Source organism: Chiloscyllium plagiosum, chromosome 2 (genome assembly GCF_004010195.1).
Source record: "Chiloscyllium plagiosum isolate BGI_BamShark_2017 chromosome 2, ASM401019v2, whole genome shotgun sequence".
Lineage (NCBI taxonomy): Eukaryota > Metazoa > Chordata > Chondrichthyes > Orectolobiformes > Hemiscylliidae > Chiloscyllium > Chiloscyllium plagiosum.
The window spans coordinates 69,218,584-69,241,409 of record NC_057711.1 but is presented as its reverse complement, the minus strand read 5'-3'; the positions used below and the strand labels follow the sequence as shown (position 1 = coordinate 69,241,409).

Genomic DNA, 22,826 nt, shown 5'->3' with positions numbered 1-22,826 from the left:
CCCACTGAGTGAAAAAGTTGCCCCTTTGATCTCTTTTAGATCTTTTCCCTCTCAGCCTAAACCTATGCCCTCTAGTTCTGGACTCCCCCACCTCAGGAAAAAGACTTTGTCTATTTATCCTATCCATGCCCCTCATAATTTTATAAACCTCTATAAAGTCACCCCTCAGTCTCCAACACTCCAGAAAAAAAGTGCCCCAGCCTATTCAGCCCCTCCCTATAGCTCAAATCCTCCAATCCTTGCAACATCCTTGTAAATCTTTTCTGAACCCTTTCAAGTTTCACAACATCTTTCCGATAAGAAGACCAGAATTGCACGCAATATTCCAACAGTGGTCTAACCAATGGACTGTACAGTCGCCACATGACCTCCCAACTGCTGTACTCAATATTCTGACCAATAAAGGAAAGCATACTAAATGCCTTCTTCACTATCCTATCTACCTGCGACTCCACTTTCAAGGAGCTATAAACCTGTACTCCAAGGTCCCTTTGTTCAGCAACACTCCCCAGGACCTTATCATTAAGTATATAAGTCCTGGTAAGATTTGCTTTCCCAAAATGCAGCACCTCACATTTATCGAAATTAAACTCCATCTGCCATGGATTTTCCTCCATATTTTCCTGGGTGGTCTCTTCTTCGGTCTTCTGCTGCACAACCTTTCTTATGGACAGGCACCTTTCAGAGAGCTACTTGGGTAGCAGTCTATACTTGTTGGTGGAGAAAGTGAGGACTGCAGATGCTGGAGAGCAGAGCTGAAAATGTGTTGCGGGAAAAGCGCAGCAGGTCAGGCAGCATCCAGGGATATATTTCCCTCCCCTCCCCTATCAGCGTTCCAAAAAGACCACTCCCTCCGCGACTCCCTCGTCAACTCCACACTCCCCACCAACCCAACCTCCACTCCCGGCACCTTCCCCTGCAACCGCGAGAAATGCAAAACTTGCGCCCATACCTCCCCCCTTACTTCCCTCCAAGGCCCCAAGAGATACTTCCATATCCGCCACAAATTCACCTGCACCTCCACACACATCATTTACTGCATCCACTGCACCTGATGTGGCCTCCTCTATATTGGAGAGACTTGCGGAACGTTTCAGAGAACACCTCTGGGACACCCGGACCAACCAACCCAACCACCCCGTGGCTCAACATTTCAACTCCCCATCCCACTCCACCAAGGACATGCAGGTCCTTGGAACCCTAAATCGCTAGACCATAGCAACACGACGGCTGGAGGAAGAGCGCCTCATCTTCCGCCTAGGAACCCTCCAACCACAAGGGATGAACTCAGATTTCTCCAGTTTCCTCATTTCCCTCCCCCCACCTTGTCTCAGTCCCAACCCTCGAACTCAGCACCACCTTCCTAACCTGCAATCTTCTTCCTGACCTCTCCGCCCCCACCCCCACTCCGGCCTATCACCCTCACCTTAACCTCCTTCCATCTATTGCATTTCCAATGCCCCTCCCCCAAGTCCCTCCTCCCTACCTTTTATCTTAGCCTGCTTGGCACACTCTCCTCATTCCTGAAGAAGGGCTCATGCCCAAAACGTCGATTCTCCTGCTCCTTGCATGCTGCCTGACCTGCTGCGCTTTTCCAGCAACACATTTTCAGCTATTCTTGTTGGTGCTTGGCAGTTCTCCCCCAACTATTCAAAATATCTGATTTTATACCCCAAGACATCAGATCATTTCATTGGCTTGATGTCATCCAAGCACTAAATTCATATTTGATTGGATTTTGTTCTCTGGGGCATAATTTAAACTGATTGGCCGAATTTGAAATTGGTTTTGCACCATGGCAACACAGCACCATCTACTTGGGCCAACCAACATTTTTAAATTGTTCAGCACACTCTGTGCTTTCATCCATTGCCAGCTTCCTCTCTCACTTAAAGGCACAGTATACACCTACACCTTCATAACATTACCATTGACCAGAAACTCAACTGGACACATCATATAACCACAGTGGTGACACGAACAGTTTAGAGACTAGGACTAGTGAATAACTCATCACCTGACCACCAAAGCCTGTCCACCATCTACAAGGCACAAGTCAGATTGTGATGGAATACTCCCCACTTGCCTTAATGGTGCAGCTCCAACAACACTCAAGAACATTGACACCATCTAGGACAAAACAGCTTGCTTGATTGGTAACACACTACTCTCTCCATCACTTAGTTGCAGCAGTGTATGCTATCTACGAGATGCACTGCAGAAATTCACCAAAGATCTTGAGCTAGAATCTCAAAACTCACAACCACTTCCATCCACAAGGACAAAGGTAGCTGATAAATGTGTGTAGGCCACTCACCATCCTGATTTGGAAATATATCATCATTCCTTCAGTGTTCCTGGTTTGAATTCCTAGAATTCCCTATCTAACAGTATTGTGGATCTACCTATAGCACATAGACTACAGCAATTCAAGAAGGCAGCTAATCACCATGTTCTTAAGGGTAACTGGGGATGGACAATAAATGGTTGTCCAGCCAGTGATGCCCACATTCCACAAATGAATTTTGAAAAATTGAGGAGGTGTGCGTAGAGGAAGGTAGATGGGAACAGCCTGTTTTTCTTAGCAGAGAGGTCACAGACTGTTTTAAACTGAATGGTTGAAAGATTAGAGGAGAGACAAAAATATTTTTCACCCAGAGAGTGGCTGGGGTCTGGAACTCACTGTCGTTGCCCTCTCTTACTTGCACTTGATTCCAGACCCATAGAATTGTCTTTGACTTTCAAATGTTCTCTGAAATGGCCTAGTAAGCCACTTAGTTGTAATAGCCTAACCAGTGAACCCTGCAAAATCCTTCTTGATAACATCTAGGAATTTGTGTCAAAATTAGAAGAGTTTCCCACACACAGTCATGCAACAATTTGACAAAGTTACATACTCTCAATATCATATCAAAGTCTGAGATTCAATTACATCCCAAAAGTGCCATTATCACGAGCATGGATCATAACCTCTGATCCTGAAGAAGGGCTTATGTCCGAAACGTCAATTCTCCTGCTCCTCGGATGCTGCCTGGCCTGCTGTGTTTTTCCAGCACAACATTTTTCAACTCTGGCCTCCAGCATCTGCAGTCCTCACTTTCTCCTCATAACCTCTGATCACCTATGGATTTATTGAAGTCTTGAACAAATGTTTTGTCTGGATGCCAAGGCTGGCTTATAAAAAACTAAAAAGTCAGTATCTTGCTTTGAGTGCTGCAAGCTAAACAACCAATCAAAATGAAACAGGACAAAAGAATTTCAGCTGGCCTGCAAAGTCAAGCACAGGCACTCAACTGTTCACCTACAAACATCAATGTTATTGTATCGCTCAACATAATGTCCACAATATCCGATCAGCAATCAGAGATTGATCTGTATATCTTTTCTAATTTTCTTGGATTCATTTTGCATTTCTAATCTCTAGTCAATGGGCAGATGTTTTAGAGGAAGTAAATGGTTCACTCGACAAAACGTACAAGGTAAACAAATGGCAACTAAAAGCCAGTAAGTTCCTGGAACTGATGGAATACATCTTAGGATATTAAAGAAAGTAGTTATAGAGATAGCGGATGCACTGTTAGTAATCTTTCAAGACTCCTTAGATGCTGGAAAAATGCCAGAGGATCAGCAAATTTCCACTGTTTCACATTTATTCAAATAGGGAAGGAGATAACTGTTGGCCACATAGCCTAACATCTTTTATTGGGAAAATGTTAGAGTCTACTACAAAAGATGTAATTGTAGTGCATTTAGAAATACATAATATGATCAAGCAGAGTCAATTATCTCATTGAATGGCAGAGCAGACATGAAGTGCTGAATGGCCTACTTCTGCTCTTATATCTTACAGTGAGAAGGGATGAACTTGTTCCCTTTCTTTATTCATCTAACCCAACATTACTTTACAAATGACCCCTTTCTTTGTTGATGCCCTTCTCCCAGACCAATAAATTCATGTTGTAAAAGGAGCCAATTTAACCAGGCTTTGTGTATGTGAATGTGTATTATTTCTCCTCACATTTAATAACTAATAAACTCACTCTTTTATTAACTCAAGAAAGTCGATCCTCTGGCATTTTTCCAGCCAGATTACAAACAATGCATCCACTATCTCTGTAACTACTTTCTTTAATATCCTAAGATGTATTCTATCAGTTCCAAGGACTTATTGGCTTTTAGACCCATTTGTTTACCTTGTAGATTAGATTACTTACAGTGTGGAAACAGGCCCTTCGGCCCAACAAATCCACACCACCCCGCCGAAGTGCAACCCACCCATACCCCTACATTTACCCCTTACCTAACACTACGGGCAATTTAGCATGGCCAATTATCTGACCTGCACATCTTTTGGACTGTGGGAGGAAACCGGAGCACCCGGAGGAAACCCACACAGACACGGGGAGAATGTGCAAACTCCACACAGTCAGTCGCCTGAGGCGGGAATTGAACCCGGGTCTCTGGCGCTGTGAGGCAGCAGCGCTAACCACTGTGCCACCGTGCCACCCACATGTACTTCTTGTCTTGTGAAAATTATATATTTACTTTCTCTAAAACATCTGCCCCTTGAATATTTATAATTTTTGGAATGGTATTACTGGCTTCTACCATGAAGACTGATACAAAGTATTTATTCAACTCCTCTGCCACTTCCTGATTCCCCATTATTATCTCTCCAGCCTCATTCTCCAAACAACATTTGTTCACTTTGGCCTCTTTCTTCCTTTTATATATATTTTTAAAACTTAGTACTGTCTTGGTATCAGCTGCAAATTTATTCTCAATGTTTATTTTCTTCCTCTTTATTTTTTTGTTGGTCATCTCTTGTTGACCTTCAAAACTTTCCTAATCCTTCAGCTCATCACTAATCTTTGTCACATTTTAAGTTTCTTCTGTCAATTTTATGCTGTCCTTAACTTACCTGGTTAACCATGATTGGTTTATCTCCTTCCTATAATCCATTTTTCTTGATACATTTTTGTTTAACTATTTTCTTAAAGGTTTATCATTTTTCCTCAACCATCTTTGCTGCTTTCCCAATCCACTCCAGCTAGCTCTGCCCTTATTCCTTTGTAATTACCCTTGCTTAAGGTTGAAAATTGTTTCTGACTCAAGCTTTTCCTTCTTAAATTGAATGATAAATTCTACTAAGTTATGGTTGCTGTTTCCTCAGGGATTTTTTACTCTGAGATCATTTATTAAATCGCCTCATTATATAATACCAGATCAAAAGAGCCGATCCCTGATTGGATCCAAACATATTGTTCTAAGAACTAAGAAATTGTCTCTTATACAATCTATGTATTTGCCCTCATTGCTACCCCTGCCAATTTGACTTTCCCTATCTACATGTAGATTAAAGTCACCTGTGATTACTGTACTAGTAGAAAGTGATTACTGTAATGTCTTTTTTACATGCCGTCATTACCCTCTGAATTATTCACTCACTATATAGATACTGTTCAAGGGCCTATAGACCACACCTGACAGTGTCTTCTTCCCCTTGTTGTTCATACTTCCACCCATGTAGATTCCATATCTCTGAATTCAACAGCATTTCTTGCTATTATACTTACCCCATCCCACACTAACAAAGCTACCCCACTACTCTTTCCTTTCTGCCTGTCCTTTCAAAAAGTCACATACCACTGAATACTTAGTTCCCAAATTTGGTCTCTATGTAACCATGTCCTTAACTTGGCTATAAATTCATACAAATTACCTTCATTGATTATTTGACAAATTAGGAATCTTGTCTGGAACTATATTAAACTGGGGAACTTTGCCTTGCCTGAAGAATGGCCATAACACTGTCTACATAATCCAAAAATAGTCTTGTTGCCAGCCTGGATTTGGAACATCCTTTATGTCCACAAAAATAGGCGTAATGTAATCTGGCCAGTTAGCATCCCAACAGTCTACTCTCAATCATCAGCAAAGTGATGGAATGAATCATTGACAGTGCTATCAATTGGCAGTTTCTCATTAGTAAACTTGTCAGTGGTATACAATTTGGATTCCAATAGATCACTCAGCTCCTGACATCACTACACCCTTGATTCAAACAACAAAACTGAATTCAAAAGGTGAGGTGAGAGTGACTGGCCTTGGTATCATTGCAACATTTCACCATCTGTGGCACAAAGGAGCTCTGGAAATATTAGCCCTTCAAACACATTCAGGCTTGAGTTAAAAGGTTGCAAATAAGATGTGTGTGACATAAATGACAGACAATAATTATCTCCAATAAGGGATGACCTAACTATTTCTACTTCATATTCAATGGCATTACCAATACCAAGTTCCCTACTATCCACATTCTTGGGGTTATCATTGACAAGATACTTAACTGGATTAGCCAAATAAACAGTAGATCAGAAGTTGGAATTCTGTGGTAATTAACTCATCACCTGACTCCATCCATCATCTACAAAGCACAAGCTGTGAAGTGGTAGAATATTCCAGAGTTGAATGGAAGAGTCTGGCTCCAACATTTAAAAAACATTCAATGCCACAGAATACAAAGTAGCCCACTTGATAATATTCCGTCTACCACATTCAATATGCACTCCTTCCACTCTTCAAAGCATAATCATCTTTGCTCCTTTATCAATCATTTTCCCTCCAGCCTACCATCAGAGGATGAGGAATCTGTTGATAGTTACATAGATTTCAGTTCCATCCCAATTGCTCAGATGATGAAGCAGCCATCCTCTTACACATATTTTTATTGCCTTAAGGAAATTTCCCATGAGTATAAGTATTATGCATATCTAAAAATAAGAAGGAGGAATGACACCAGTTATATTATAACTGTATTACAACAAAGCAGTGTGAACATTTACTGCCAAATAGAATAAAGAATGAAATTTTATAAACTTAAAAAAATGAAAAATAAAGTCCAGGATCTTAATGCTTTTCCCCATTTCAAAGATCATGAATAGAAGAACAGTGTGGCCATGTCCTCCAAAATCTTCTGAGGCACTGGCAGTGAATTGAAAAGAATGAAAATGAGGCAAAATGCAGGGTTTTGCAAACACCTTCATCCTAAGCAGACACTCCATCAGCAGACACTCAGCCACCCTTAAATTTATACTGTTTCCTCTGGTCTAAAAAGTTCCAGGATGCAGACACTTCCCGTGCTTTGCTGCCCTCCGTACAGAAATCATCAAAGGCCACCTGCTGTGCGGCGAATGTTTGATTGAACAGACAACTCACCCAGACCACATAGTTAGAGGTTCAGTGCCAACCAACAAACCAAACTACAAGGTGGGGGCGGGAGGTGACAAAAATACTCATTACCTCCAGGTCACAGCTAATGTAACTAAGTTGGCAGGGCCACCCATGCTCAGTCAATCAATATTCAAGAAGTTTCATCCACCTAACTACATGGAGCTCTCTTTCAAATTGCCATCATTTTAAAAATGGTGTGAAAAACATTCCAGTTTGGGCTACTAACATGTACTCCAAATAAATTTCCTTCAAATTACCACCCTAAAAAACACAGCTTCCCTTAGTCAATGGCATTACCATTGCTGCAGATCACTATTGACCAGAAAGTTAACAAGATCACTATATAAATAGCGACCTAAAGGCAAGGAATTCTATACTGAATGACTTGTTTCCTGATTTCCCCAAAGTCTGCCCATGGCCACAAGGCACAAATTTGGAGTGTGATGGAATACTCCCCACCTACTCGGGTGTGTATCTTCTACACGGAAGAAGTTCAACACCATCCAGGCCAAAGCAGTCAGCTTGATTGGTATCCAATATACCACCGTGACATTCACTGCCTTCATCTCCAGCTCCTTTTACACGACTGCACTACAGCAACTTATCTAGACTTTTTCTAGCACTTCACAAATCATTTACTTCTACCACCTAGAAGAATAAGGGCAATGGGTGCATGATGATATCACCACCTGCAAGTAGGAAAAATGTGACTTGAGACAGGACAATATAAATGTAAACATGATTTAGAAATCTGCTTTTTGCAGCAAAATGTGAAACAGGACCAATGACCGATTATTTGTGCACTCTATGTGTACCATTTTCATAATATAGAATGACGTAATGAAACAATAATACAGAATTAAAACTAACCCACCAACCCTTTAATACAAACTTGTTACAATTCCACTATAGTAATACATTAATACATTACATCTAATCTGCATTTACCTGTGATAGACCTGACTTCAGGTTTCTTGGGTTCAGGCCTTCTGAGATGCTTTGGAAGCTTATCATTTTCAATATGCCATTTTTTCAAACACTGTGGCTCATGAATACTTATAGATGTAGTTCCATATTCTCTGCCACAAAGATAGCAGACAACTGTTCGTGGGCGTTTAATTACTGGTGGCTAAAGACAAATGTTAAGCTTTAGTCATTTAATTCAAACACTATGAAGTACTAAAGGCACATAGAAGGAAGACATATAACTAACATATATATGCAGGAAGCCATAGCTAGATGAGCACAATTTATTAACAAAATAGAGAAAAATTCTGCCACTATTTTTGAAAGCTTAGTCAGATTTCTTTCTACCAATTTACATTATAATTGAGTATTACACTTTTGACCGCTTATTACTTTATTTCCCCATTGGAACACAAGCAAGAAAATCAAATTACTTAGACGTAATACAAATCCCAGTGGGTTATGAGCACTACTCTCATAAATAAAATAGATCATCTCACTGTCATACCATTTTCACATTGCACTGGATTTTTACAGACTTAAAGGGTCTCTAGATTAGTCCCCATTCCAGAAGTCCCACCACAAACACAACACTTATCAGTTTTGCAAAGTTAAGGAACGGAGTGGGTATTAGTTTGCATATCCATGGTTCACAGAGGTAGTTGCACATATAGAGATTCAGCTGTGTTTAAAAATATTCACCCTTCATTTGTGGGCTATCTAAGACATGATCCATGGCCTTCAGACATTTGAACAAAAAGAGTTGTTTGGAGATATCCAGGTATCCTTTTGGGAGAGGTCATGTTTCCTGTTGAATTGTTAAAATTAGACATGACTGTGTTTAGAAATGGACTGAGTGGAACTGTCAAGCTGTCAAAGCATTTAAAACTTGAAGCACTTTAAATTTGGGGGGGAAAAAATCAGTGCTTTCAATATCAATAAACTATTTGTTGACATAAGGCTGAGGCTTATTGGAGAACCAGCACAGACGTGGTTGAAATGCTCCTTCTATACCATAACAATTCTGTGATTCTGTAATTATATGTTTAGTGCTGCATGAATGATTCCACAACCTATTAGTATCACTGCAGAAGGCTTATAAGTCCACAATCTGATTGACAACCTCAACCAAGTCTTTGATGTGGGGCTATGAGTACAAATGTGTACCCATAAAGGTTTATGGTACTTGGTAGACATCACATGAGATTTATCAACAAGATTTATATTTCAGAAGTCATCAATAGAAACTTACAGCTTTATTTTATTACATCTTAACATAGCTCCTGAAGTCTGCTCAGTGAATACTGAATGAATCGGCATGCATGGTAATCACGGCAAAGGGTTGGGACCACAATTTGCCACTAAATTGATACAGAGATTATAAAGACCCATAGGGTGTGGAGTGGAGAGTATGGTTGGCATTGGAAGCTATGTGGGGTAGAAAGGCACATATTGCATAGAGGTTGAGGGGTCATTAGGGTATGGGTAGAGTAGTATTGATTGGCATGGAGGATATGAAGGACCATGAGGCTGGCTAGGGAGCATGAGGTGGCGTGAGCTGGCTTGGGTCATGCATAGGGAGTGTGTGAGGGCTGAGGACTAGAAAGTGTCTTGGTTTTACATCAAGTCCTGGAGCATTGGGGCAGTCTCTCTCACAGCCTAACTATCACACCCAGCAAACCTCATGACTGTGTCTACATTGTTTCTTGAGGTGGCAGCCCCAACTCATGTTACCATCTACCCTCACCAGGAACAAACATCACTGGACTCTAAACATTAACTCTGTTTTCTCTGCACAGATTCTACCAGGCCTGCTGAATTTCTCCAGCAATTTCTGTTTAGTTACAAAGAAAGCTGCATTTGGTGACAGTGTGATTGTTGAATGTAGAACTGCAGGCAATGCAGTGACCACCCATGAGACATCACTGCTAGCGATGCCACTGATAGCTGCTGTCTACCTCAAAGAATAGGAACATTGAGCAATTCAATAATGCTTATAAGTGTAATTCCAATGAAGCATTTGTTTTCAAATGATTCTCTGATGCAAAGTCTTACATTTTGTGTGATCTTACTCTGCCAGCCTAACATAATGGGTTAGGGTTCACAGAATACTTATCTTCAAAAAAAATTTCAAATTTCTGGGACTTTCAATGTATCTCTCCCAGACCTTGGTCTCCATGCTCATTGCCTCACTGACTATCTGACTCTGGACTTCTCACTGTCTCCTTGCTGTACACTGCCATACACAGTCACTGCTTCCTGCACCCTGCACGAGATAGAATTGGTCAATGAGAGGTTAGGAGTGGGCCAGGAATGTAGACAGCAAACTGGTCACTGAGCAGTTTAAGCAAGAGAGTGGTGTGTTGAAATGCACACTATGACATCAGTGATACTATTCCTTTGACTGTAGGTAAAATGCATGTTGACTTCATGTTCTGCTCCATATCACTGGCAGGAGGTTCTGCAATGAAGAGGAGACCATCTGGGCACTTTCTTCTCAATCACATGTCGTTGATGTTCCTGATTCTGCACTCTCAGCTCAGAGGCAAAAACGTTTTTCAAAACACAAACATTTTAAATTATTCCTGTTGAACTTATGGTATATAAAATATTACATTCTGACAAAAATACTACATATTCTGATATACTTTTTCCACCCTACCTGAGAGAATTTCTCTGTCTTTTGAGTTACTATCCTAAATTCCACCTTCCTTTCACATTAAAAAAAAGTGTCCTTGCCTTCCATTTCCATCTCTGTCACAATACCTCCCCTGCAGTCCAGTTTCTGCACAAAGTGCCAAAACCAAATAGTCAGAATTATGAACATTTAATTTAAGACCATGACCTCTTAACATTTTTATAATGTTCAGCATGAATGATTCTACTATTATCTTCCATCAATTCAACTAACAAAGGAGGGCTCTGCAGGGTTATCAGGGCCGGGTTTGCCATTTTCATTTCCAGTATCTAGGTTGTTGTGTGTCTCATTTATTTCCTTTCTTATAATTGAATAGCTTATTAGGCCATTTCGGAGGTGGTTAAGAGTCAATGCCACTGCTGTGGATCTGAGGTCACAGGTGCAGGTCGTTCTGCTATAATGCACATTTCGTTAACGTGAATTTGTTGCAATGTGATTGATGAATTGGGGACGCTGTTTCTAAAGCATAAACTTTTAAAATGTGTGTTGGCTGTAACACAATTACATTGTCAACATTTTAAGTGCTATTTCTAAAGTGATTTTTCTATAACACAGGATTGCACAAAAATGTAACCATTGCATTTAGAAGAACTATCTGTCATCCAAACTAATTAAGGATGCCATACAGGACACTAGTGAACAAGATGGATACTTATGACACTCAACAATAGTTTCATGATCACCATTAGATCAGCTTTTAGCTCCAGATTTATTTGTTAAATTTAAATTCTACCAGATGCCATGGTAGGATTTGAACCATGTTCCGAGAGCATTAGACTGCACCTCAAGACCACTAACCAGGTTTCATTCCTACTACACTAATTGCCAAACATCATCCTTCACCCTCCCAGTCTCACCACTGACCTGTACTTAGTCACATTTGTTCTCAGATCTATCAGCTTGAGCTGCCTTCAGCAGTTATTGACAACCCCTCTGTCATTGAGCTCACTTCTTCTGTCTCCCATAATCCTTCTTAAAATCACCATGATGTGACCTTCATCACCTGTCAGCAATGCCTGATCTTTCCCTTCCACAAACGCCCACATATTCGTCTCCCTGAACAGCTGCAATCAAAGTCAATCCAATAATTCAGCAACTCCTCCATAGTTCAACAAAGTTCTCATGCAATAAAGGTAGTGCCTACTCACTCCAAAATCTCCAGGAAGACTACCTTAGTGGCTGCACTCCACCTTTAACATCTGTAAATTTGAAGGCACATGTTTTTCATTTGCCAGCATAATTGCAAAGGTACAAGTTAATGTGGTGACCATATGTTTTAACGAATATGCATGACATGCTAATGCATTAAAAATAATTTCCCACTGTTTGCTGCTGGGAACAAACCATGATCCATCTTTAATCCTCTGCCAACTTACTTTCCAATATCCTTCCTACTGTCGCAAAGCTGAAAATTCACCTCCTGCACAATTAAGTGCCCCCATCCTCCTCACTTTCCACTCCCGGGAGTTTCACTGTGTTTTTGATTTCAAAATCTAAGGCATTAATATAAATTGTAAATAACAGCAGTCCCAGCACTAAGTCTTGGTGAAACTCACTTTCCACTCACTTCCACTCTGATTAGCTTCTCATTACTCCCACTCTGCTTTTCATCTTGTATCTAGCTAGTTATTCATTTTGTTACTTATTCCATAATTCTGCATATTCTCTGGTTATTCATTCATCTATTTTGTAGCACTCTATTGAAGGCCTTTTGGAAATGTAGCTAAATGATATTGAGATTCAGAAAGTAGGATCTCCCTTTTTAAAATCCATGCTTACTTTTCATTAATATATTTGGTTTCCAGATGTTTTTCTAATTTCTTCTACTTTAGAGGTTCCATTCTTTTTCTCACCACTGATGTTAAACTGACTAGTGGATCATTCTCTGATAAGGTTACCTTCTTAAGTACAACATTAGCTATCCACAGGTCCTCTTGCATTGTATCTTTAGCTGACAAATTATTATTTTGTTAATAATAATTGTACCATACCAATAGTGTATGGTAGTTCAACTATCTCTTTATTAGGTTATTTTAAAATGCATTTAAGTACTATGATACTTATCCTCTTTGAGTTTGATTAGTTTGTTCAATATTTCTCCTTTTTTCATTTTGACTGAAATTAGGTTGTTTCTAATATCTTCTTTTAATGTTATATCGATTTAATCCATCTCTGATAAATATTGACACAAAATAATTATTTAATATTTCTGCCATTCTGCTACTAGTACATGAGATTTAATTCTGTTGATTCCTATAGTGGCCTTATTCCCAGCCAAACTTCCCTTATTTTGTTCAGATGTCTATAGAATATTTTAGCATTTTAATTTATGTACCTTAATTTAAGTTCATAGATCCTCTTTTCTTAATATTTTGGCCTTCCTTCTAATCTCCTTATATTCTCCCTCTCACCCATTGTCCACGTACTTAGTGAATATTTTCCTTACCATCACTTTTTCCCTCAAGCCTTTATTCATCAATAATGTCTCACCAATGTTTAGTTAATTTTGTTTTAGGAGAATATGTTTTCCTGGGTTTTTTGATCACCATTCTCTAACATTGTTTGGCAATGTAATTGTATACTTTATCTTCCAAAGAGCCATTCCCAGTCTCTCAACATCATCTTCTCTCTAATCTATTGTTCTTTTTTCATGCATATATCGTTTTAAATTGTTGTCTTAAAATGTTTCATCTTACGATCATAATTCCTAACTAGTCCTGTATAGATACTTCTCTTAATTACTACATTCTTCAGTAAAATCTCACTTACTAGGTTTTTTTACACATTGCATTAAAAAGATTTTGTGTATATGTGGAGGGGATTTTCCGCTTTCTTATCCCCTTTATCTACCTCTGCTATTTGAGTTTGGGTAGTTGAAATACCACCATGATTATTATTCTTTTTTTCTCTAAGTTGGTTGGATAATCCTTCTTCCACCTCCCTGTGGCTATATGATAGTTTGACAGTTGATTGGTCCTTTATCTTCATCAGTTGGATTCTATTTCTGCTTTAATAGCTGGCTGCATCACACTTTTTAACTACCATTGTGTTGTCTCCAAAATGTACTGCAACTTTACTAATCACTTCTCTCTTTCCTTTTTTTCGAAATACGGTATATTCTGCAATGCGTAAGTCCTGATATTTCTGTAGCCATATTTCAGTGATCTCTACTATACTGTATTTGATTCTTTGCAGGGTATAATTATCGCCAATTCCTGTTTTAAGTCTGACCTATTTATCTTGCTCCATAGACATTTTAACTAATTTTTCACATGGAATGGGCAGAGGTTGATCATTTTGCCAACACCACAATGATTTAAGCAATTTCAAACAAAGAATTGTCCATAGGTGTATGTGTCCACTTCTGTCTATTTATTTACGTCTGTCATTTATTTTCCTTGATCTTTCAATCTTGGAAACTGAAATATTTTTCCAAGCTTCAAATGCTTGCTGGTGGGATTTGCCTCAGTTCTTATTCATTTAGAAATTACTTGCATCAACACATGATGATTGACTCCAATTTCATAAATGGCATTCCTCAAATATTTAACATTCCCATCCTCCACAAAGTCCAAGTGAGTTCAAACTTCACTGTCAACATTTTGGGTCATATTAAGTTCCATTTGCTCATCACTCTTTCCTTTGCCAAGCTAGTTTGGACCCTATCCATCAACACATTTGAATTTAAAATCCTCATCTTTGAATTATGGTACGTTAATATTTGCCCAACTTAATATTTAGAACATACCCCAGCTTTATATCACTTTAATCTAGTGTTCTGATTCTGTTTTATTCCCTCTTTTTGTTCTCATTTTGGCTAAACCACAGGTGAAGTATTTGTAATAAAAGGGGTTTAAAAACTTACAGAACTGTAACCTGTACTTGACTCAGGCATTCTGGATGATGTACCTCCACCTTTTCCTTTACAGCTTCTTTGGTGTACAGAAAGTCGATCAGGCAAAAATGTTCGACCACAGTTTTCACAGGGAATGAGTTGAGCATTTGCACTTGCAAATGCTGCTGCATTAGTAGCATCAACATCATAAGAACCATCAGTTTTAACAGCCTCTGGTTTTCTTGGTTCTGGTCTTCTTTGGTGCTTTGGTAATTTCTCATTCTCAATTCGCCATTTCTGTAGACATTGAGGCTCATGCACAGCAATTGAATGTGATCCAAATTGTTTACCACATATATAGCACACTCTCGAGAGTTTTGACATAGCTAACTTTTTCAAGTCCTTAAACTTGAATTATTGAGCTACCTCGTGGAAGCAGTTTCCTTTTCAGTTGTGCAGGTATTCCTTTAACTCTTGAGAACTAGATATAAGGTTTTCTGATGATCCTCAATATGTGAAATCAATGTCCAGTGGATGACAATGATATTCAATTTGAGCTTGCACAGTTCTAGAAGTAGACTTGATAATGAGTATAGAATTAGATTTAATGGATTACATGTGGATCTCTTTGCAATGATTATTTTCTGTTATAGCTGTTTTCATGGGTGGTGCACTTGGGAAGACTATTTTTCACAGCTTGCTCATACTGGAAGTTGAGTTTTTGTGAACAAACTAATTTTCCAACTGTTGCTGTATCAGAATTCGTGGGAGTAAAAAAAGATAGAAGAATTTGGTGACATAGGAGAATGCCTGAGAAAGGAAAAGTCTGTGTTTAAATATAGCAGTTGCATTTTAGGAAACTCCAAATGTACTATGCAATCAGCACATATAAGGTAGTTGCTATTTATAGTATTGTTTTGAGTATAATATTTAAACAATTTTGAGAATTACATACCATAGTGCTTCAATCCATTAAATAAACATTAGCCAACACCTTAATTATCATCCGGAAAAACAATCCAAATTCAGCCTCATCAAGATACCACAGCTTTCCATGGGTACTTTTCATATTATTGAAGGTGGATATAGGCAACATTTTTGCCACAATCAATTTGTTTGTAAACAATATATCTCAAACTCAGTACACAGAGTTTGGTCCAAGGAAGAACCAAGCAAAAATAGCAGATTCATATAAAAGATTTTTAAAAAAGATTTGTTAACATTTTGAGATCGGGCAAATGGACTTTTGTTTTAGAATGATGTGTGTTATTTTGTTTAGAATGTAGTTGATTGTTTTTCGAATATATGGATTCTATTAAAAAAATTGTGTCAGCTGCTTGCTATGATATGTCCCGAAATGTGAGTAGAATTTTCAAAGCAGGTTGTTGGATATAGATGGGTCTTGAGCCTCTTCAGAGAAATTAAAACTCTTAATAATAATATTTCTTTTGTAATCTTGGTACTTAAGGAACATCAACCAAGCAAGGAATGGAATGAGCTAGGAAATTATAATAACATTGAATTAATACGGTTTAACAGAGTTATGTGGCCTACTCAGTGGCCTCTTCCCTTGTTAAATATTTGCAGTGTATAACAATTGAAAGAGGAAATGTAAAATCTGAAATCCCCAAGCTTTTGTTGTCACTTTGCAATTTATTTTCATGTTATCTTTGTGGAAGACCTATTCTCAGAACCTCGGTTGGTCCCCAACCGTAATTTGAATTGAATTGAATTTATTGTAACATGTACCGAGGCACAGTGAAAAGCTTTATAATTTACCTGAATTTAATCTCCCTGATGAGGCTCGAGGCCAAGCTATATCCAACAACCTGCTTTGAAAATTCTACTCACATTTTGGTCAAATTATTAGCTAGCAGCTGAGGCAATGCAGAATATTCAATTAGCAAGGAGATACAGCAAGAATATTTTTCAGGTTCTGCACAGTGAAAGCTGAGATCTAGATCAAGTGAAAAGTTGCTGTTGCAGCACTTGTAGTGGCTTATAAAAATGGAAAACACACCATCGCCACAAGAGGATGTTGAACTGATTGTGGAAATGGGCTAATGTGGGAGCATGCCAGTAATATTGCACCAAGGCGCCTTGTGTTCAGAATGGACCTATCATTTAGTTGGAGAATGGGGCTAAGTGAAGTTTTATTCAAATTTGAAATTCTCTAGGTGCAGATTTATCACCTATTCAGTTCAGAGACTCTCGGTTCTGATCAAAACTTTCTGAAACCTCAGCATCTGGGCTATTGGCTTGATGAAGCGACCAATAGCTGCCTCCTATTGACCTTGCAACATACTCTGACACAGCGCAGCTTAGCTTAATTTAGTGATTACTAGCTAGGCATTAATGATCATAGTTAGCGTTTGAGGTTAGCGTTAAATATCACCAAACGCGTCCAGTGCTATAATTTGTGAAGTTTACTGTCCTGAATCTTTACATAATATTACCGACCTTACATCACCGTCATCTTCCAATCATTCCCTCTAGGCTTCCATAATTTAAACCGTGGATTCGGTATTGGGACTGGCCCTGGACACCATCAGCAGGGTTAACCTGCCACAAGGAAAAGCAGCGTTCCACTGCAGCCGCGGCAACGATTGACTTGGCCGTTTCCTAGCAGCAGAATCAACACAATAGCAAATCTCCATCCACATGGTCACAGCCAGAGTGATCAGGATGAAAGGGAATTAGGAAACGAGCCACTTCTAATTTCGTTCATATTATTGATATGAAAATATTCTTGTTTACAGTGATTTGATCTCATCTGTGACAAATTCATATTAAAAACAACATTATTGTACAAAGTGCCAGGAATATGTGCAGGCTGGTGGTGCTATCGCTTACAATGCGTGTTAGTTATTATTTGAAGTGGTCACCGTGAGTCCAGAATAGGAATGTCCTTTGGAACTATCGGTCGCTGGGCAATGGCACTCTGCTTGCCTGCAGGAAGTACAATTACTAACAAGTTCTCATGGACCTGCGACAGTCATCTCGAATTGTTTCATCTTGTTAGGGATAATATTTAAGAAGGTTTTTGTTATGTGAGGTATATTTCGGCAAGATTTGTGAGTTATAATTGACTGCCCCTGTCTCCTATCGGACAATTAGAGTTGAAGTCAGACCGTTTCTCTTGATGGAGAGACGCATGTCTTCTCTATGGCTGGTTAGTAATATTTAGTAGGCTTAAGAGTTAATGTTTCCTGTACATAGTTACTGGGCTGTAACAAACTACATAGAGTCATGCAACATGGAAACAGACCCTTCGGTCCACCAACCATGTTCCCAAACTAAACTAGTCCCACTTGCCTGCATTTGGCCCTTATCCCTCCAAACCCTACCTATTCATGTACTTATCCAAATAGCTTGTAAATATTGTAACTGTACCTGCTTCACTACTTCCTCTGGTAATTCATGCCATGCACTAACCATTCTCTGTTTAAAAAGATTGCCACCCTCACGTCCTTTTTAAAAATATGCCCCCTAGTTTTGAACTCCCTCACTCGAGGGAAAAGATCCGGGTTATTCACTTTATCTATGCCCCTCAAGATTTTAAAAAAGCCTCTATGAAGTCACCCCTCAAACTCTTATGTTCGAGTGAAAAAGATCTCAGCCTATTTTGATAACTCAAAGCCATCATTCCCAGCAACACCCTGGTAAATCTTTTCCAAACCCTCTCCAAATTTAATGATATCCTTCCTACAGCAGGGCGAGCAGAACTGCACACAGTATTCCAGATGAGGCCTCAACATGATGTCCCAACTCCTCTACTCAAAGGTCTGAGCAATGAAGGCAAGTGCGCTAAACACATTTTAAACCACCCTGTCCACCTGTGATGCAAATTTCAAAGAAGTATGTACCTGAACCCCTAGATCTCTCTGTTCTACAGCACTACCCAGGGCCATACCATTAATTGTTTGTTTAACCAATCTTAGATAACCTTCTTCACTGTCTACTATATCACCAATTTTAGTGTAATCTGCAAATCTTGTTATCTGAACTTAGTCCTGTTCACTGAGGTTTATTCATGACTGATCCTCCACTATAGACTTCTAAATAGAACGTTAGAATAACATAGGAAGCAGGAATAATGGCAGCACATTATTCAAAACACAAGTCCCCAGTGGTTGATAGCCAGCTATCATTTTATAACAGTGTCTCTGGTCACTACTGGGCAAACATTACATTTTAAGCATTTTAATGTCAGAAGTAATATTTTACAGGACACAAACTAAGGGTTCAGTTGTCACCCAGAATTTTATAGGATGCAGTGGCTTTGGTGGTATTTGACACAACAGATATTGCTGAGGAAAATAACTCACATTTCGCAAATTAAATTGACAATTTTTTTAAAAATGAAATTTAACTCCAAGGTATCTGAGAAAAGGAAGTCGCATGACAATGGTATAGGGCATTAGGGAGATTGTACCTGGAGTATTGTGTACAACTTTGATCTCCTTAAGTAGGGATGTAGTTTTATTGAGAGCAACTAATAAAGTTCACTAGGCTGATTCCTAGATGAAGAGTTTGCCTTATGACAAAAAGTTGAGCAGATTAACTCTACATTCATTGGAATTTAGAAGAATGTCCGATGATCTTATTGAGTCATACATGATTTTGAAACAATGCGGCAGGGAAGGAAATCTCCTCACAAAGGGTGACTAGAGAATGAGGAAGCAGGATTTAGAAATAAGAGGTCTTCCATTTAAAATGGAAATGAGGATCAGGAATATTTTCTCTTAGGAGGTCACATGATTTGTAATTTTTTTCCCCAGTAAACAATGAAGACTGGCTTATTGAATATATTCAAGGCAGTATTAGACAAATTGTTAATAGACAGGGTAGTTTCAGGCACAGTTCTGCAATTCAAATGAAAGTCTTATCGAGTAGCAGTTTACAATGAACCGAATATTCATCCACTCCTGTTTCTTATAGTCTTATGCTAACACGTATTACAGAGTCCTATACAAGAAACACCATACTTCTTTGCATACTGATTCTTTTTTTAGCTGATACTTCTTATACTAAACATCTTAATCCCAGCTGATGTTGAAGACTCAGACAATGTAGGGGGTAGTTTGTCAATTTATGTTAAGCTTTCATGTCAGCACCTGAAGCTCGATATTTCCTATTAGCACACATGGTGTGCCAGTTGGCACTCTGCACTACCCTTTAAAATACCATTATCACACTGTCTTTTAAAGCTGATTTATTTGCCCTAAGCTCCAATGCCTCAATTATAACCATCTGAAAGAGATATGGAGTCGTCACCAAGATCCATGTTCATCTCCGCTGCAACTCGCTTCTGAAACATTCCAAATGTGTTTCCACCTCTCCCATGAAACTGAACTGATCCAATTGAAATAGAGTTACTAGTAGCTCATACTGCCTGTGAGAAATGGGCAACAACTTATTCTGTATGTTTGCATTTCTAAAATTGCAACTTCAATCCTTTGCTGGTGAGACCTCAGAAAATCAAGTCTTTGATATTCAGCCTTAGGCTTCTGAAGTCACCCCTTAAAAATGTCCTTAACTCCTGGCATAGGGGATGTTTGAGTGAAATACCTTGCCTGCACTAGTATAACCAAACTGAACAAAATCAGCTCCTTTAGCAGTGGCAGAAAGTTGGCAAAGAAAACCCATGAAAAAGGCAAGAAAACTGTGGTTACCAACATATTTCACTGTGGTTTTAGTGAGAGGCAAACCCACACTGGAGCAGGATCCAGGTGTATATTTATGTAGCGATCAAAAACAAGTTTGAGGAAAAACCTTTTTTTCATTGATCGTTACTTCATTGTTAGTTTATATGTTCTCTCCTTTCCAATAACCTTGTGGTATTCAAGATTTTACATTTAACTTGCTTGCAAAACCACAAGTGTAAATATTAAAATAACATACTTACCATTTGAAGGTCCAATAGCTCTGATGGGGATAGAAACTAATTTCTGCCAGCTCTAAGCTTAACTTATCCACAGAAAATGATATTCCACAAGTGACATCATAGTGATTTCAACAATCATTATTTATAAAATGAGAGAAATGGACTGTCAGAAGGAGATAGAGATCAAAATATTCAGAATTTCCAAATTCATGGCACGTTCAAACTGCGTTAGAATACAACAGCGCTACTCAGTGGCTTGTATTGTTATTGGTGGCAGCAATGCTTTACGAAACAATGCAGCAAATTTGCCACCATACATACACCTGCTCATCTTTCTTAACAGTTTCCTCTTGCATCCTCTCTATTGAAAATTGCCTGTCAGCCACAAATTAAAACAGGTGAAGATTTTTGCAGAGGAGAAAAAAAAATGGGTCCGCTATTAAGTGCTGTTTTTCAACGATAGTAATTGTCACCCAAGAGGCAAAAAAGACTTGCATTTTTGGAAGAGTTTCAGAGGAAGGCCACTGCATTAATGCTTGGCTTAAAAGACTTCATTTATCACAGTAAGCTTTGAACTGTAGATTTTTACAGCAGTAAATTGTAAACTTTGAGAATATTTGATTGACATCCAAAAATAATGACAAGACTATACTTGCCCCATGTAGATGTACTATTGAGCTTGTCAGATTAGAAATGACTAGGGAACAAGTGTAAACTTTGAACTCATTTTAATATTAGGTGGTATTTGTTTTCACAAGAGGTTGTCAACCTTTAAAATAGGCTGTGCCACTTTTACTGCATGCAAATTCATTGCAATATTTTAAAGGGAGCGGAATGAATTATGTGAGTGGACACTACAATCTCAAATGGAAGGGATATTGGAAGCAATCATAGACAATGCTGGAGAAACTCATCAAGTCTGGCAGCATCTGTAGAGACAAAAGCAGGGTGATCTTTCAAGGTCGATATGACTCTTCTTCCGATTTCCAGCATACACAGCTTTCATTGGGATATTGGAAACACTTGTTTGATCATCTTTCTAATCAGAGAGGCAATCATTTTCCAGAGGATTTTTGCAAATTGGCGGAAGATTTAGGGTTCTCTGAAGACACTTTGTTGCAGATGGGTGGGACTGGTAGGCGGAATGATAATATGGTATAGGACAGGTTCAGTGTAACAACTAATCTTCACCTGTTACATTTTTCATATTTTTGCATACCTATGTCTTCAAATGTTTAGTAATTTATTTTCAAAACTTTGCAATGATGTGATTAGCAACTTCTACATGTTCAATAGCCATCTGCAAATCATATTTGTAAGGGAGACATTCAAATATAGAGAAGATTATCGGCTATGTTAGCATTGCATGTAGACAAAATGGACCATTTATTTCATTTAAATTATTATTAGTAACTCTGCACTGTTTGTAAAATGTACTGGGAAAGTGGAATCCAAGAGATGCAATACTAAGTATAAATGAACTTCTCTTATTGTTCAAGTGAACAATTTGCTGTTTTATTTGTATGATACTTCTATGAAACTATCATAGAAGATTGCAATAGTGTAGAGACAGGCTATGCTCAAAATGATTAAACAAGGGATAGTTTCTGAATTGAAGAGGCAACCTCCTCAGAAGCCAGCAGTTAAATACAGCTCTGCACTCAGGAAGTCCTTTTTTGCCAAAGCAGAAGTTTAACTTTTCAAAGAAATATGACAGTATTTAAGGCTGCTGAACTTCTCCTAGTGTTCTATTTTTGCATGAAAACAATTCACACTTCGATCTTAGCCTCTGGCATATATGTTACTCGCTCATCACTGAGGATCTGTCTGGCCCATGTTAAAGGCATCATAAGGCAGTCAATCATCATGAATGATGCATTTACCACATTTTAATAAATCTTTTCTTTTCGGTTGATAGTTCCTTAAAAGACTCGTAAGACCTCCTTACAATTTTTAAAATAAATTCATCATGGAATAATTTCATTCATAGGATATTGGTATAATTTATTGCCAACCCCTAATTGCTGTTCAGAAGTTGGTGAGCTGCCTTATTGAAACACTGCAGTCTGTCTCATGAAGGTATTCTGACAGTTAGTTAGGAAGTTCTAAAAATACAAATTTATGATGATAAAACAACATCAATATTTTCCCAAGTTAGCAAGTGTCTTTCTGACAATGGAACAGCATTTGGTAAGCACAACTTCTTT

At 38.6% G+C, this 22,826-nt stretch overlaps 1 protein-coding gene across 3 annotated transcripts in view; it reads right to left on the bottom strand.

The window, feature by feature from the left end:
- LOC122560704 (zinc finger protein 474-like) overlaps window positions 1–20,841 on the bottom strand; it is a 39,628-nt gene extending 18,787 nt beyond the window's left edge. Inside the window, exons 1-3 of one of the 3 annotated variants that reach the window (XM_043711646.1) lie at window positions 17,193–17,544; window positions 14,763–15,542; window positions 8,182–8,362 (exon numbers count right to left, since the gene is read on the bottom strand). In XM_043711646.1, coding sequence (XP_043567581.1) covers window positions 8,182–8,362; window positions 14,763–15,116 — 535 coding nt within the window. In that variant the 5' untranslated portion in view covers window positions 15,117–15,542; window positions 17,193–17,544. Of the gene's footprint in view, window positions 1–8,181; window positions 8,363–14,762; window positions 15,682–17,192; window positions 17,545–20,640 lie in introns of those variants that run through there. The other 2 variants (XM_043711665.1, XM_043711656.1) reach the window with 2 other exon arrangements.
- Between the last annotated feature and the right edge of the window lie 1,985 nt (window positions 20,842–22,826).